The sequence below is a fragment of the Lynx rufus genome, unplaced genomic scaffold, assembly GCF_022079265.1.
Source record: "Lynx rufus isolate CCGP_SWC_20201006 ecotype Redwood Valley unplaced genomic scaffold, mLynRuf1.p SCAF_12, whole genome shotgun sequence".
Lineage (NCBI taxonomy): Eukaryota > Metazoa > Chordata > Mammalia > Carnivora > Felidae > Lynx > Lynx rufus.
The window spans coordinates 25,694,019-25,707,685 of NW_025814826.1; the positions used below are offsets into that span (position 1 = coordinate 25,694,019).

General features: G+C 40.8%; 1 protein-coding gene across 1 annotated transcript in view; it reads right to left on the bottom strand.

The window, feature by feature from the left end:
• Positions 1–13,667, bottom strand: part of JPH1 (junctophilin 1) — an 83,096-nt gene that overhangs the window by 12,185 nt on the left and 57,244 nt on the right. Inside the window, exon 3 of the mRNA XM_047074055.1 lies at positions 11,760–11,878. Within this exon, the coding sequence (XP_046930011.1) occupies positions 11,760–11,878 (119 nt within the window). The remainder of the gene's footprint in view (positions 1–11,759; positions 11,879–13,667) is intronic.

A 13,667-nucleotide genomic window follows, 5' to 3' on the forward strand; every position in this document is an offset into this window, starting at 1 on the left:
TGCACCAAAAACATTGATTAAAGAAACTGATAATACAAGGGAAAGATATTCCATGCTCATGGGTGGGAAGAATTAATATTGTTAAAATAACCATACTATACAAAGCAATCTACAGAATCGATGCAATCCCTATCAAAATAACAATAGCATTTTTCAAAGAACAAGAATAATCCTAAAATTTGTTCAGAACCACAGAAGACCTTGAATATTCAGCCAAAAACAATCCTGAAAAAGAACAAAGCTGGAGGTATCACAATTCCAGATTTTGAGATACACTACCAAAGCTATAGTAATCAAAACAGTATTGTACTGGCACAAAAATATATTACTGGAACAGAATAGAGAGCCCAGACATCCATGCTTATATGGTCAACTAATCTATGACAAAGGAGGCAAGAATATACAGTAAGGAAAAGACAGTACCTTCAATAAATGGCTGTTGGAAAAACTGGAGGACTACAAGCAAAAGAATGAAACTAGACCATTTTCTTACACCATACACAAAAATAAAAACAGATTAAAGACCTAAATGTGAGACTTGAAGCCATAAAGCCCCTAGAAGAAAACATAGGCAATAATCTGTTTGGCATCAGCCTTAGCCAACACTTTTCTAGGCAAGAAAAACAAAAGCAACAATAAACTATTGGGACTACACCAAAATAAAAAGCTTTTGCAAAGAAGAAACGAACAAATCAAAAAGGCAACCTACTAAAACTGGAAGAGGATACTTCCAAATGATATATCTAATAAGGGGTTAATGTCCAAAACATAGAAAGAACTTATGCAACTCAACCCCCCAAACACCACAATCTGATTGAAAAATGGGTAGAGGACCTGAACATTTTCCCAAAGAAGACATACAGATGGCTAACAGACTTGAAAAAATGCTCAGCAACACTAATCATTAGGGAAATGCAAATCAAATCCACAGTCACTTTACATCTTTCAGAATGGGTGGTATTAGAAAGACAAGAAGTAAGCATTGGTGAGAATGTGGAGAAAAAGGAACCATTCTGCACTGTTGGTGGAAACATAAATTGGTGTAACCACTGTGGAAAACAGTATGGAGGTTCCTCAAAAAATTAACAACAGAAATACCATATGATTCAGTAATTCCACTACTGGGTATTTACCCACAGAAAATGAAAATACTAATTTGAAAAGATATATGCACCTCTATGTTCACTGCAGCATTACTTACAATAACCAAGATATGGAAGCAACCTAAGTGTCCCTTGATAGATGAATGGATAAAAACGTTGTATATATAAATACTGAAGTATTACTCAGCAATGAAAAATAAGATTTTTGACATTTGTGATAATATGGATGGACCTACAGGATATTATGCTAAGTGAAATAAGTCCACATGAAATACCACATGATTTCACTTACATGAGGAATCTAAAAAGCAAAACAAAAAGCAGAAATAGCTTCATAAATATGGAGAACAAACTAATGGTTGCCAGAGGGGAGGAGGGTGTGGGAGGGGCAAAATGGGTGAAGGGGAGCGGGAGATACAGGCTCTTGTTGTGGATAATTAGCCACTCTCATCTCCTGAGGTGAAGTCAAGGTCACAGAGTGCAGGTGGCCCTTTTCTCTGCAAACAGGCAAGAACTGACAACATCATCTCTTGAGTAAATAGGGAGAAACCACCCCACCAATTTGTTTACAGAAATTGGCATCTGTTCACTTTCCTTCCTGTCCTCCACTTCCATCCCTCACACCAAACTTAAAGGATTTACAGAGGAGCTTAAGAACAATTATCCTTAATACTTAAAATACATACTGTCCACTTAGACTTTTAATTGCTCTTCCTGTGCTGAGTAGTAACTTATTGTTATGAGACTATGTACTATTTATACAAGGTATTTCCCAAAGTTTAAAGCCTCACCAAAATCTTAGGAAGCAGGCATTATTATCCCAATCTGCTGATGTGAAAATAGCTATAGTAGCTGAAAACCTAAAATCACATAGCTCCTGTGTTTCCTTAAGACAAAATGTAATTCAACATATAATGTAATATCTTAAGCCAAGAAATGACAATTCCCAAGGATCCACAATTACAGGTTATATTCAGGGGTGAAAACATAGCAAACAGCATTATCCCACTTTCCATCCTCCAGAAGTTTGAAGGATGCAAACTTCCCAAATAGGATAAAATCCTATGTCACCAATTGTGCTTTCTTCTCTAAACCTGATAAGCTCCCTCAAAGGCTACCACCCCTTTTAAACCTGGCAATTTTCGGGGTGCCTGGGTAGCTCAGTCAGTGAAGTGTCTGGCTCTTGATTTCAGCTCAGGTCATGATCTCATAGTTTGTGAGATCAAGCCCCACATGGGGAACTGTGCTTAGTGTGCTTGGGATTCTCTCTCCTAACTCTCTGCCCCTTCTCTCTCTCTCAAAAAAAAAAAAAAAAAAAAAATAATAAATTTGGCAATTTTCTTTGAAAGTATGAATTCCTGGCCCAGAAAAGGTATCTCAGTGGAGCAAAGAGAAAGGGGGATCTGCAAATCCCTCAAAAGGTGAGATCTTCCTGTTTCTGAATTCTTTCTTGGTGCTGTGACCAGCACATACCTCCACCAAGAGAAAGAAGTGGCAGCGGCACCAGAAAGTGACCTTTCATCAACAGATTTGCCCCTATTTCAAAAAACCTATTAGGATCATTTACGCTGGTGTTTCATGGAGAAAGAACCTCATTATTCTATGGCAGATTTATTTTTTTTATAAAACCCCTCCTACCCTCCTGTGATAAGGGATATTATCTGATAGAGTTTGAGGCAGTGTGTTCCTTACATACTTTTTCTCTGACTCCTTCTACTCAAAATTTCATCAGAGTTGGTTGGTTTTATATGTACTTCACTGTTATTCAATTTTACAGCATTACGGAAATACAGAAATTACAAAGTACTTTTATTTTTATTTTTTTAACACTTTATTTTTGAGAGAGAGGCAGAGGATGAGTGGGGGAGGGGCAGAGACAGAGGGGGAACAGAGGATCTGAAGCAGGCCCTGTGCTGATAACAGTGAGCCTCATGTGGGGCTCGAACTCATGAACCATGAGATCATGACCTGAACTGAAGTCAGATGCTCAACTGAGTTGACTGGGTACTCAACACCCAGGTGTCCCACAGAGTTCTTTTAATGTCTTCAATCTAAGGGGTACAAGCAAAAGTTATTTTTGCAAATCTAAATATCAAATCTAAAGTTAATATTTAACTTAAATAGCCATACAGAAGAGAGTGGAGAAAAAACAGACTCTGGCAAACACGATTGCTTATACATTCTTAAAGTTGTGAGGAAAAGATACAGAGTCACTGAACCATGAGAAATAAAGCTGTCACAAAGCCCATGTGCTTCACTTGGAAAATATGAGACTGTAACAGTGCAGCTTACAAATTTAGGATTTATCCAAATTTGTAAGGAAGAAATAAACTGTCACTATTTGCAGATAATATGATACTATATATAGAAAATCCTAAGGGCTCCACCAAAAAACTATCAGAACTAGTAAATGAATTCAGTTAAGTTGCAGGTTACACAATATACAGAAATATGTTGTGTTTCTATATACTAATAATGAAGTAGCAGAAAGAGAAATTAAGACAAGAATCACATTTACAACTGCATCAAAAAGAATAAAATACCTAGGGATAAATTTAAGCAAGGAAGTGAAAGACCTGTACTCTGAAGATTATAAGACACTGAGGAAAGACACTGAAGGTGATACAAATGAAAAGATATCCCATGCTCATGGACTGGAAGAATTAGTATGATTAAAATGTCCATACTACCCAAAGCAATCTACAGATCCCTATCAAAATACCAATAGTATTTTTAATAGAACTGGAATAGTCCTTAAATTTGTATGGAACCACAAAAGACTTCAAATAGCTAAAGCAATCTTGAAAAAACAAACAAACACCAGAGGCATCACAATCCCAGATTTCAAGCTATACTGCAAAGCTATATAGTAAGCAAAACAGTATGGTATAGGCACAACAAGAAACACATAGATCAAGGGAACCGAATAGAGAGCCCAGAATTGTACCTATGCTTATATGGTCAGTGTAGGATAAAGAAGGCAAGAATATACAATAAGGAAAAGACAGTCTGTTCAATAAATGGTGTTGGGGAAACTGGCCATCTACATGCAAAAGAATGAAACTGGATGACTGTCTTATACAAGACACAAAAATAAACTCAAAATGGTTTAAAGATCCAAATATCAGATTTGAAACTATAAAACTAATAAAACAGGCAGTAAGCTCTTGGGCATTGGCCTTAGCAAAGGTTTTCTAGATTGTCTCCTGAGGCAAGGAAAACAAAAGCAAAAATAAAATATTGGGACTATACCAAAATAAAAAGCTTTTGCATAGAGAAAGAAACCATCTACAAAATGAAAAGGCAACCTACTGAATGGGAGAAGATATTTCCATATGATAGATCTGATTAAGGGGTTAATTTCCAAAATATATAAAGAACTACAACTCAACACCGAAACCCCAAAATAATCTGATTAAAAAATGGGCAGAGGACCTGAACAAACATTTTTCCAAAGAGATATATAAATGGCCAACAGACACATGAAAAGATGCTCAATATCACTAATCATCAAGGAAATGCAAATCAAAACCACAATGAGATGTCACCTCACACCAGTAGGAATAGCTAGCTAGCTAGTATGAAAAAGACAAGAAATAATAAATGTTGAAGGTATGGAGAAAAAGGAACCCTTGGGGTACTTGGGTGGCTTAGTTGGTTAATAAGCATCTGACTGTTGACTTTGGCTCAGGTCATTTCCTGATTCGTGAATTTGAGCCCCACACCGGGCTCTGTGCTGATGGTACAGAGTCTGCTTGGGATTCTGTCTCCCTCTCTCTCTGCCCTTATCCCACTTGCTCTCTAGTTTCTTTCTCTCTCTCTCTCAATAAATAAATAAATAAATAAATAAATAAATGGAACTCTTGTGCACTGTTTGTTGGTGGAAATGTAAATTGGTGCAGACACTGTGGAAAACAGTACAGACATTTGTCAAAAAATTAAAAGTAGAAATACCATACACTACAGTAGTAATCCCACTACTGGGTGTTTGCCACAAGAAAAGAGAAACACTAATTCAAAAAGATATATGCACCCCTATGTTTACTGCAGCATTTACAATAGCCAAGATGTGGAAGTAACCCAAGTGTCCATTTATATGAGTCAGTAAGTAATACGTGGTACAAACACACACAGAGAGGAATATTACTCAGCCATAAAAAAGAATAAGATCTTGCCATCTGTGACAACAATGGACAGACCTAGTGAGTATTTTGCTAAGTGAGGTAAGTCAGAGAAAGACAAATACCATATGATTTGACTTATATGTGGAATCTAAAAAACAACACACAAAAAAGAACAGAAATAGATTTATAAATCTATGAAGAGAACTGGTGGTTGAGAGGGCATTGGTGAGATAGGTGAAGGGGATTAAGAGGTAAAAACTAAATAAATCAAGGGGATGGAAATGACGGCACAGGAAATATAGTCAATATTGCAGTGACACTGTAATAACTTTGATGGTAACTACACTTAAGGTAAGGCTTGCAGAATGCATAGGATGGTCATATCAATCACAGTGTTGTACACCTGACACGAACACTGTATGTCAAGTTTATGACAAAAAAAAATTACTAGAGTGGGGACGTACATTCTAGGGCCTACTTTACATCTTAAAAAAATTCTCAACTTTACTATGCATTCATAAATGGCTAGGTAAGAAAATAAATGTACTGTAAAGCAGTGGGCTCCCTATTTGCTGCCTATCAGAGGCACCTGGGATATGATTCCCAGAGACTTTGAATAACTATGAAGTGCAGCCTTGAAATCTTGATGTTTCACAAATGCTCCAGGTGATTCTAATGTACCCAGATACAGCCATTTAACAGCATGCCAAAAAAACCCCCAAAACAAACAAAAAAAACATTGACTAGAGATGGACCTAACTCCAGCCTTACATGATTACATCCAGCTGGCAATGGTTCCAACATGGTGTAGTCATGTGGAGACTGGCCAGGAAGGAGGATATACAGTTAGATTTTCTAGAGTGAGATTAAATGCTTTTTTAAACAAGACATATAATGCAGAGGACAGAAGTTTTTCCTGGACTATCTTCTTGGAAGGCATGTGTTGCGCTTGCTACTTGTTCTGTGGAGTAATGTGTGTCAGGCAGGGCCACACCAGCGACACAGGATTGAGGAGCCACAGTAGTTCATTAAAAAGACTGGTCAGGGGGCACCTGAGTGGCTCAGTCGGTTAAGTGTCCAACTTCGGCTCAGGTCATGATCTCATGGTTCGTGAGTTCGAGCCCTACATTGGACTCTGTGCTGACACAGCTCAGAGCTTGGAGCTTGGAGCTTTGAATTCTGTGTCTCTGTCTCTCTCTGCCCCTCCCCTGCTCATATTTTGTTTCTCTAAAATAAATAAACATTAAAAAAATTAAAAAAAGACTTGTCAGAATATTTCCAGGAAGCAAAATTAGGATACATGTTCATAGTTGTTGCAGTAAGCATTTTCATCTATTTTTACAGACCGTATCTATGAATCCTGAGGGACTCTTCCCCCACCCCAGCGATTCATATGAGGAAGAAGTCAGATACAGGCCACACGACATCAAACAACATTCAGCACATGTCATCCACCAACACTGAGAGGTTACTTGCTATAGTTGGCATGGAGGCCCTGAACAGATACGGCAGATGGTAACAGCAGGGTATGCACCTAGTTCCTCACAGGTGAGCCGTGGAGGGCTGGGTATGGGCAGAAGCAGTGCCATGAAGATTCCCCCAAACAAATGTCTGCAAGGACCGGGCGGATAGCAAATGCTTTATGGCAACGTCAGAAGTCATTAAATAGAAATCAGGTATTTTCTATGGAGACTGCCAATCAGTAAAGATTCTAAACAGATTACATAAGTGGTAGCAGGATTACTTTTATATTCTATGTGGAAAGAACACCCGTTTCCTACAGGACTTCAGAGTCCCATCCTTAAAAACACTGCTACTTCTTTGAACGTAGCCATGGCGCTCTCGTCCGCAGGCTGTGGTACGTCCATTCCGCTGCCTTGCGCAGGGCTGGCTCTTAGCACACGCTTGTGGAACCGAACATACTGAAATGAGTAAGTGGTAAGAATAACCAAACTCATGAATTATTAATTTCATGTCAACTAATAGATCATTTTTAAATATTTTAAAATATTTTTTAAAATATTTGAGAGAGAGAGGGAAAGAACACACAAGCAGGGGGAGGGGGAGAGACAGGAGAGAGAGTACCAAGCAGGCGCTGTGCTGTCAGCACAGAGCCCGACATGGGGCTCGAACTCATGAACGATGAGATCATGAACCAAGCCAAAATCAAGAGTCAGATGCTTAACTGACTGAGCCATCCAGGCATCCTGTATTTCCCTTTTGCTATGAAAACAGTTACTCTGAATTCTGGGTTTTGGAAAGTGAGTTTAGAAGTCATCTGTTTCAGGACACTTCCCTTTTCTTAACCAAAAATACTACATATTAATGATAAGCATAGACCATTAAATAATGAAAATATGCTTTGATTTCTAAAGATTTATCATTCATACCACAAACGTGACCTTAGTTTAACCCTGGCTCATAATAACCTAAAGACTTCACTTTTACTTTAAATAATGTACAGAGTGTATGTGTGTGCACATACATGCTATTATGGACTGAATGTATGTATCTCCCGCAATTCATATGCTGAAGCTCCAAATCCCAATGTGTTCGTATTTGGAGGTGCGGCTTTTGGGAGGTAAGTAGGTTTACATTAGGTTATGAAGGTGAGACCTTCATGATGGTATTAGTGCCCTTATTATTATTATTATCATTATCATTATTTTTGGTTTATTTATTTGGAGAAAGGGACAGGAGAGCATGGGCAGGGAAGGGGCAGAAAGAGAGGGAGACAGCATTCCAAGCAGGCTCCACACAGTCAGCATTGAAGCTCCACGTGGGGCTCAACCCCATGAACCACAAGATCATGACCTGAGATGAAATCAAGAGTCAGACACTCAACTGACGGAGCCACCCAGGCACCCCAGTGCCCTTATTAAAGAGGAAGAGAAACCACAGTTCTCTCTCTCTGCATACACATGTACCCAGGAAAGGCCATGTGAAGAGAGGGAGAAGAAGGCCATCTGTAAGCCAGGTCGATGGCTCTCTACCAGAACCCAACCATACTGGCACTGTGATCTTGGACTTCCAGCTTCCAGAACTGTGAGAAATAAATGTCTGTTGCTTAAGCCACCCAGTCTGTGGTACTTTACTTTGTTATAGCAGCCGGGCTGACTAATACACGTGCTTAAACACAGGAAGGCAAAACTTGCTGAGGATGTTGCCTAGGGAATAAGCTGGCAATCTCTTAAGAGGGCTCAAAGCAAATATGTTTACCACATTCTGGGGCAGTGTTTTTCAGTCTTTTTTTAGCCCAGTCACTCCCACAATTGATAAAAATATAAGTTTTACACCTTACTTAATATCACTTGGAATTAAAAACAAAGTAAGCATCTTGATGGAAAGGAAATGGAAACAGTGGGACAAAGAACCACCACATAGTTTCCCAGTCATCCTCCCCTCCACTTCCCTAGCGGTCATGCAAAATCTCATCTCAGCTTTCCTGGCTTAGAAACCCAATTTCATCAGCACTTTGAAGTAGAGCCATCCCCTGGGGCAGAATCACATCACCAGAGCTCACAATCCTGATGTATAACACCAGAAGGTCAAGTCATTAGTTCACAATGGGCAATGTAAACATGACACAGGCCAAGGGGCTTACACCGGGAACGCCAGTGCATGCTGTTCCTGATGGTAGACCTCCATGACAAGCTCACCCGAAATCAGAAGGTTACAGTGAGCGTGGACTCAGGACAAGATGCACGAGATCAATCAAATATCTACAGGCATCAGGCTGAGCAGGGCTGATGCATCCATTTCCCCAGTCGGATGATCTTGCCAATAAGGCCATACACGGTTGGCCACAGTTCCCTGCATCCTGCCCCATAACACAAACGTCCCTGCCAGTTCCACTGCAATACTCCAAGGTTCTGGCCACAGCTTCTCTGTCCTCTGGACAGTGTTTGGGTGGGCTTTGCCAATTTTTGCCTCTGTGGCTTTTTCTTTTTTTTTTTTTCTATACTACTTTGGGTGGCCAATTGTTTAGATGTTTTAATACACTTAGGTTACAAAGAAATCTTGCTGTAATACAGCTGTGCTATTACTTATGCTCACTTTGTATATCTTTGTGCAGCATCACAGGCTCATTTTAAAATTTCACTCTCAGAGGGAACTCTCATTTCTGAGTTCCTGGGGGATGCCTTGCCGTGCCGCTCACACATGACAGTGTAGGTTTCTGTGTGTGTACACGTGCAATTATCTACACGTACATTCACATACCTACACAGGTATGCTTTCTGTTACTCATTAGAACTTAACCCTTTGAGTGACAAAGCCATCCCTCATGCTCCTATTTTCCCCTTAGTTTTTAACTGAACTGTAGAATAATGTGATTTTGAACTAAAAGCATTCGGCTTAACTAAGATGGTAAATATCTGAAAATACTGCCTGCTCCTGAGAAAGTGTTCAAAGTGTAAGCTACAACAGACCTCCTTTATTCCAGGGCCAACAGCTTCTATGTACGACAAATGTGTTTCAAACAATGGAAATATTTATATCTAAGATATGTGAATTAAATGAGCAGCCTGACTTAGAAAAAGGACTTGAAAGCCCTTTTAGAAATGTCTATCTGATTTGATCACCCTATAAATGCAGAGTGGAAAGCTTGAGTTATGCTCCCTTGAGAAGATCAATAATACTTAGTACAGAAAAGGCTTTCTATCCAGCTGCTGAAGGAAGAGTTGGCTATGGGTCAAAGGGGATTGCAGCCTTCCCCTTAGCTCTTGTCTCCAATAGACCCGTTGTCATCTCGTGCTACTGTGATGTATTCATTACTGATGGACAACTTGAGTGTATGAAGCTGGCATGTTAGCTCCGAGGCTGGAATTACATTTTCCCACAATATTTTTTTCCCTCCAATGCTTTTATGCCATAAAAGGCTTTTAAAACCATTTAGTCTGGGCAACTGAGATGACCTTCAGTATCATTTACCTCTTGGTAACACCTAACAGAAATCTATTGGGACGCTATTCCCCAGGAGAATTAACAACAGACAACAATACTAAGTTTGTCTGCTTTCCAAGTAGCTCCAGCCCAGGGCTCCTCCATGAAGCGGCACTTGCTGAGCTGCTTCCCAATGGCAGTGTCACTGGGGAGGGCAAAGGACGGTCCCTCCTGGGTGGCTGAACTCTGTCTGCAGCTCTCACACCAACAGGTAGTGACTGACGTACTTAGGCACCAGAGAAGTGTGAGTTCATTTCACACCAGAACATAGTTTATTCCTAGCAGCGGTCACTGCAATGAGCAGAGTTTCCCTTTCTTAGAAATATATGCATGTATTAAATGGCTGAAATCTCACCCAGAGGTTTAAAAAGGAGGCACATGAAAGAAAACCCCCACGACTGTGGTTGTCTCCCTGGAGGAGAACTACTACAGAAGGTACTCTGACAGCCCTAGCGCTCAGCGGCTAGCCTGGGCCCCTCTCCATTCTCCTAGAAGAGCGGGGTCTTCTCAACCCAGCCTTTTACCCGGTCCTCATTCTTCGTAGGAAAAAAAAATCACCATGTCCCTCATTCTCATTCCTCCATCCTTTATTACAGCCAAGTTTGTAGCTTTGGTATGGATCTTGTTATTCTGTGCACTTGGACCTGCCTTGTTCATTTAGTTATAGTGCCCTGTGGACTCCAGGATTCTAGGACGTTTATTGGAAGCAAACATGGATTGAACACCTGTGTTGTGCAGGGTGCTTGTTTTCCAGCTTAACAGAAACCAGTGTGGAAAGATTCTTTCCCAAGAAACTATCAATTGTGATACTAAGAAATTTAAAGCATTGATTTTGATCCCTTCATCTAGAAATCTGTTGCCCCTCAATCACTAGGGAGCTGTGGGTTCTAAAACAATGAAGAAACATATATAAAAAAGAGGCGAGCATTATAGAAAGGGATAGAAACAATCTACTAGGAAACCACTAAAAGGGACTTAAATATTTAAACCTACTGCAAATATTCGTATATTGCTATTTTAAGACATTTGAGAGATAGATGATCTGGATTTTTTTGAGGTTATTTTAATTTCTTCTACTATGACCTGGAATTTCCTCTTAATCTGTGCAAATTAACCTGTTTTTAAGTGATTTACTTCCTTACCTAACCACAGTCCTTTGAACTTTAGTTCAAGTATATTAAAAAAATTAGTCACAGTAGTTACTAGCTCATTTCTTTACTACTGCTAATGGTATTGTTATATGTGCCTCTGATTTTGGAGTATTTGTTACAACATCTGCAGTGGTCACTAACACACTAACACCGTTTCTTAGAATCAGATGCTTCTTTTAGATTCCCATTTCATTTACTGCTGTCAGCTCCAAGTTTGTGGCCTAGGAGTCGGGAGGCAGGAAGGGAGAGACACTGGGCAACAAGCCAAATCTCCAGCACTAACACTCAGACTTCAAATACTTAGGACTTTTTGTACCTACTTGTTTTGTAGTACTGCTGGTATTCACGAGGCATAGACCTTTAAGGAGGAAAAAAAAAAAAAAAAGGAAACCAGAGGCAATACCCCTACCTCTCCCATCACTGGACAACAGTCTCACCTGGTTGGTAGAAGTCCGGCGACAGCTCCCTGGCCACAGCTCTTGCGATGTCACACTCCTGGCGGGCAGCCTGAGCTGCCTGGTCAGCGGCGTCAGCTTTCGCTCGTGCGTGTGCGGTCCTACACGGAGCACAAAGGGCGAGTCAGCAAGGGCGGCACCTTGTTAATCACACACGGACATGCAAGCTGTCTGCGGTCTGGGGAGGAAAATGCTGTGATCGTGGTCACACGCCTCCAACTGCAAGTTTTATGGTCATATTGTGAGAGATCAATGACGACGACATGGATGAAACCACCCGTATATTGCCTCAGTCCTTTCAAGGGAAATGAAAAGGGTGAGCAAGTTCTGTGCAGCTTGATGCAAAGCCTGGTTTTCAAAACATGGGATCAAATCTCCTGCTGACTCCTGCTGACTGATCAAATCTCCCCTGCTCCAAACCACGGAGAGTAGAGTTAGAGCTTATGAATATATAGTGTTCGTGAATTTAATTTCCTATGGTAGAATCAAAATAAGAATTGGATGGAGAAGGGTCTGCCCGATAGCATGCTGGAAAAGTAATTCTGGAAAAAAGTAGTAAAACTCTTTATTTGTGGCACTGATTACCATGGTATAAATACTCCCTCCTTGACCAACTGAAGCGACCAATGTGATGTCACTGAATGTGTAGCTGGGGAGACACGCACACAATGGGCTCTCACCAGCCTGTAGAAGCAGAGCACAGAGTGTGCTCTTAGGAATGTGCTCTGGAGGTTCTAAGGAGCCCATTTAACTTTATGTATGTTTTTGTGTGAAACAAGGAGACAGAGTTGGGAAGGAAGAAACAGATGTCTTTCAATCTTCTACCTGCCCCTTGGCCCATCCTCAACTGACAAAACCTCTTCTCTTTCCAGAGGACTAGGGTGAGGGAGAAGGCAGCTGGGTAGAGAATGGCGGGGGTGGGGTGGGGTGGGGTTCTTATGGCAAGGCAGGAGAACTGATGTCCACCTGCCCAAGCAGAGAGGATTTAGAGGGCAAGACGGGGAGCTCTGGGTCATCTCCTTCCAAAGAAGATCTTGTCCAGTTAGTATTTAGATGATAGTCATGGGCATCTATTTCTTAGAATTCTGTTAACCTTCCATCCTATTTTACTAGCACCAGGCAGGGCTGTAGATAACTACTAGTAAAAGCTAAATGAAAGTCTGAAAGAGGTGCTTGCGCTTATTTCAGAAACAGCAGGAGACGAAAAGTTGGGAAATAGCATTGTGCCCTAGCAGTTCTTAGTGGGGAAAACGCAGGTGGCAGCTGGTGCAGGCCAGCTGGGACTAGCTGCAGGAAGGACGTGGGGAAGATGGGGTCTGACCTGAGACGGGGGTGGGGGCTCACTGGCAGGAGGTCCCGTTCTCAAATTCTCCAACTACCTCCTCTCATTCTGTGTCCTCAGGGGACCCCTCACTCCTCCGCAGGACTTAGCGAAGCTTGGAGGCTGGCTGTACTAGGATGTAAGCTTCCCAAAGACTGGGATTTTACATTTCTGGTTCTCTGCTAGATTCTCAATGTGTACAACACTGCCTAGCACACAGGGTTTATTGGGGGCTCATTTTATGAATAAAGGATTGAATGATGCTTCCTTAGGAACATCTGGGTAGTTGCTTAAAAATGAACAGATTGACACAACCATAAAGCCAGTAAGAAGATCAGTGGTGGCCAAGGCTTCAGGGCAAAAGTGGGGGAGGAATGAAGAGGTGGAACACAGGAGAAACTGAGGGCAATGAAACTACTCTGTATGACATGTGACATTATGCATGTGTCAAAACCCACTAAAGAAGAGTGCGCTCTAACGTCAACTATGGACTTTAGATAATATTAATATGTCAATACTGGTTCAACTGTACCAAATGTACTTCTCCTGCAAGATGTTAATAATAGGGG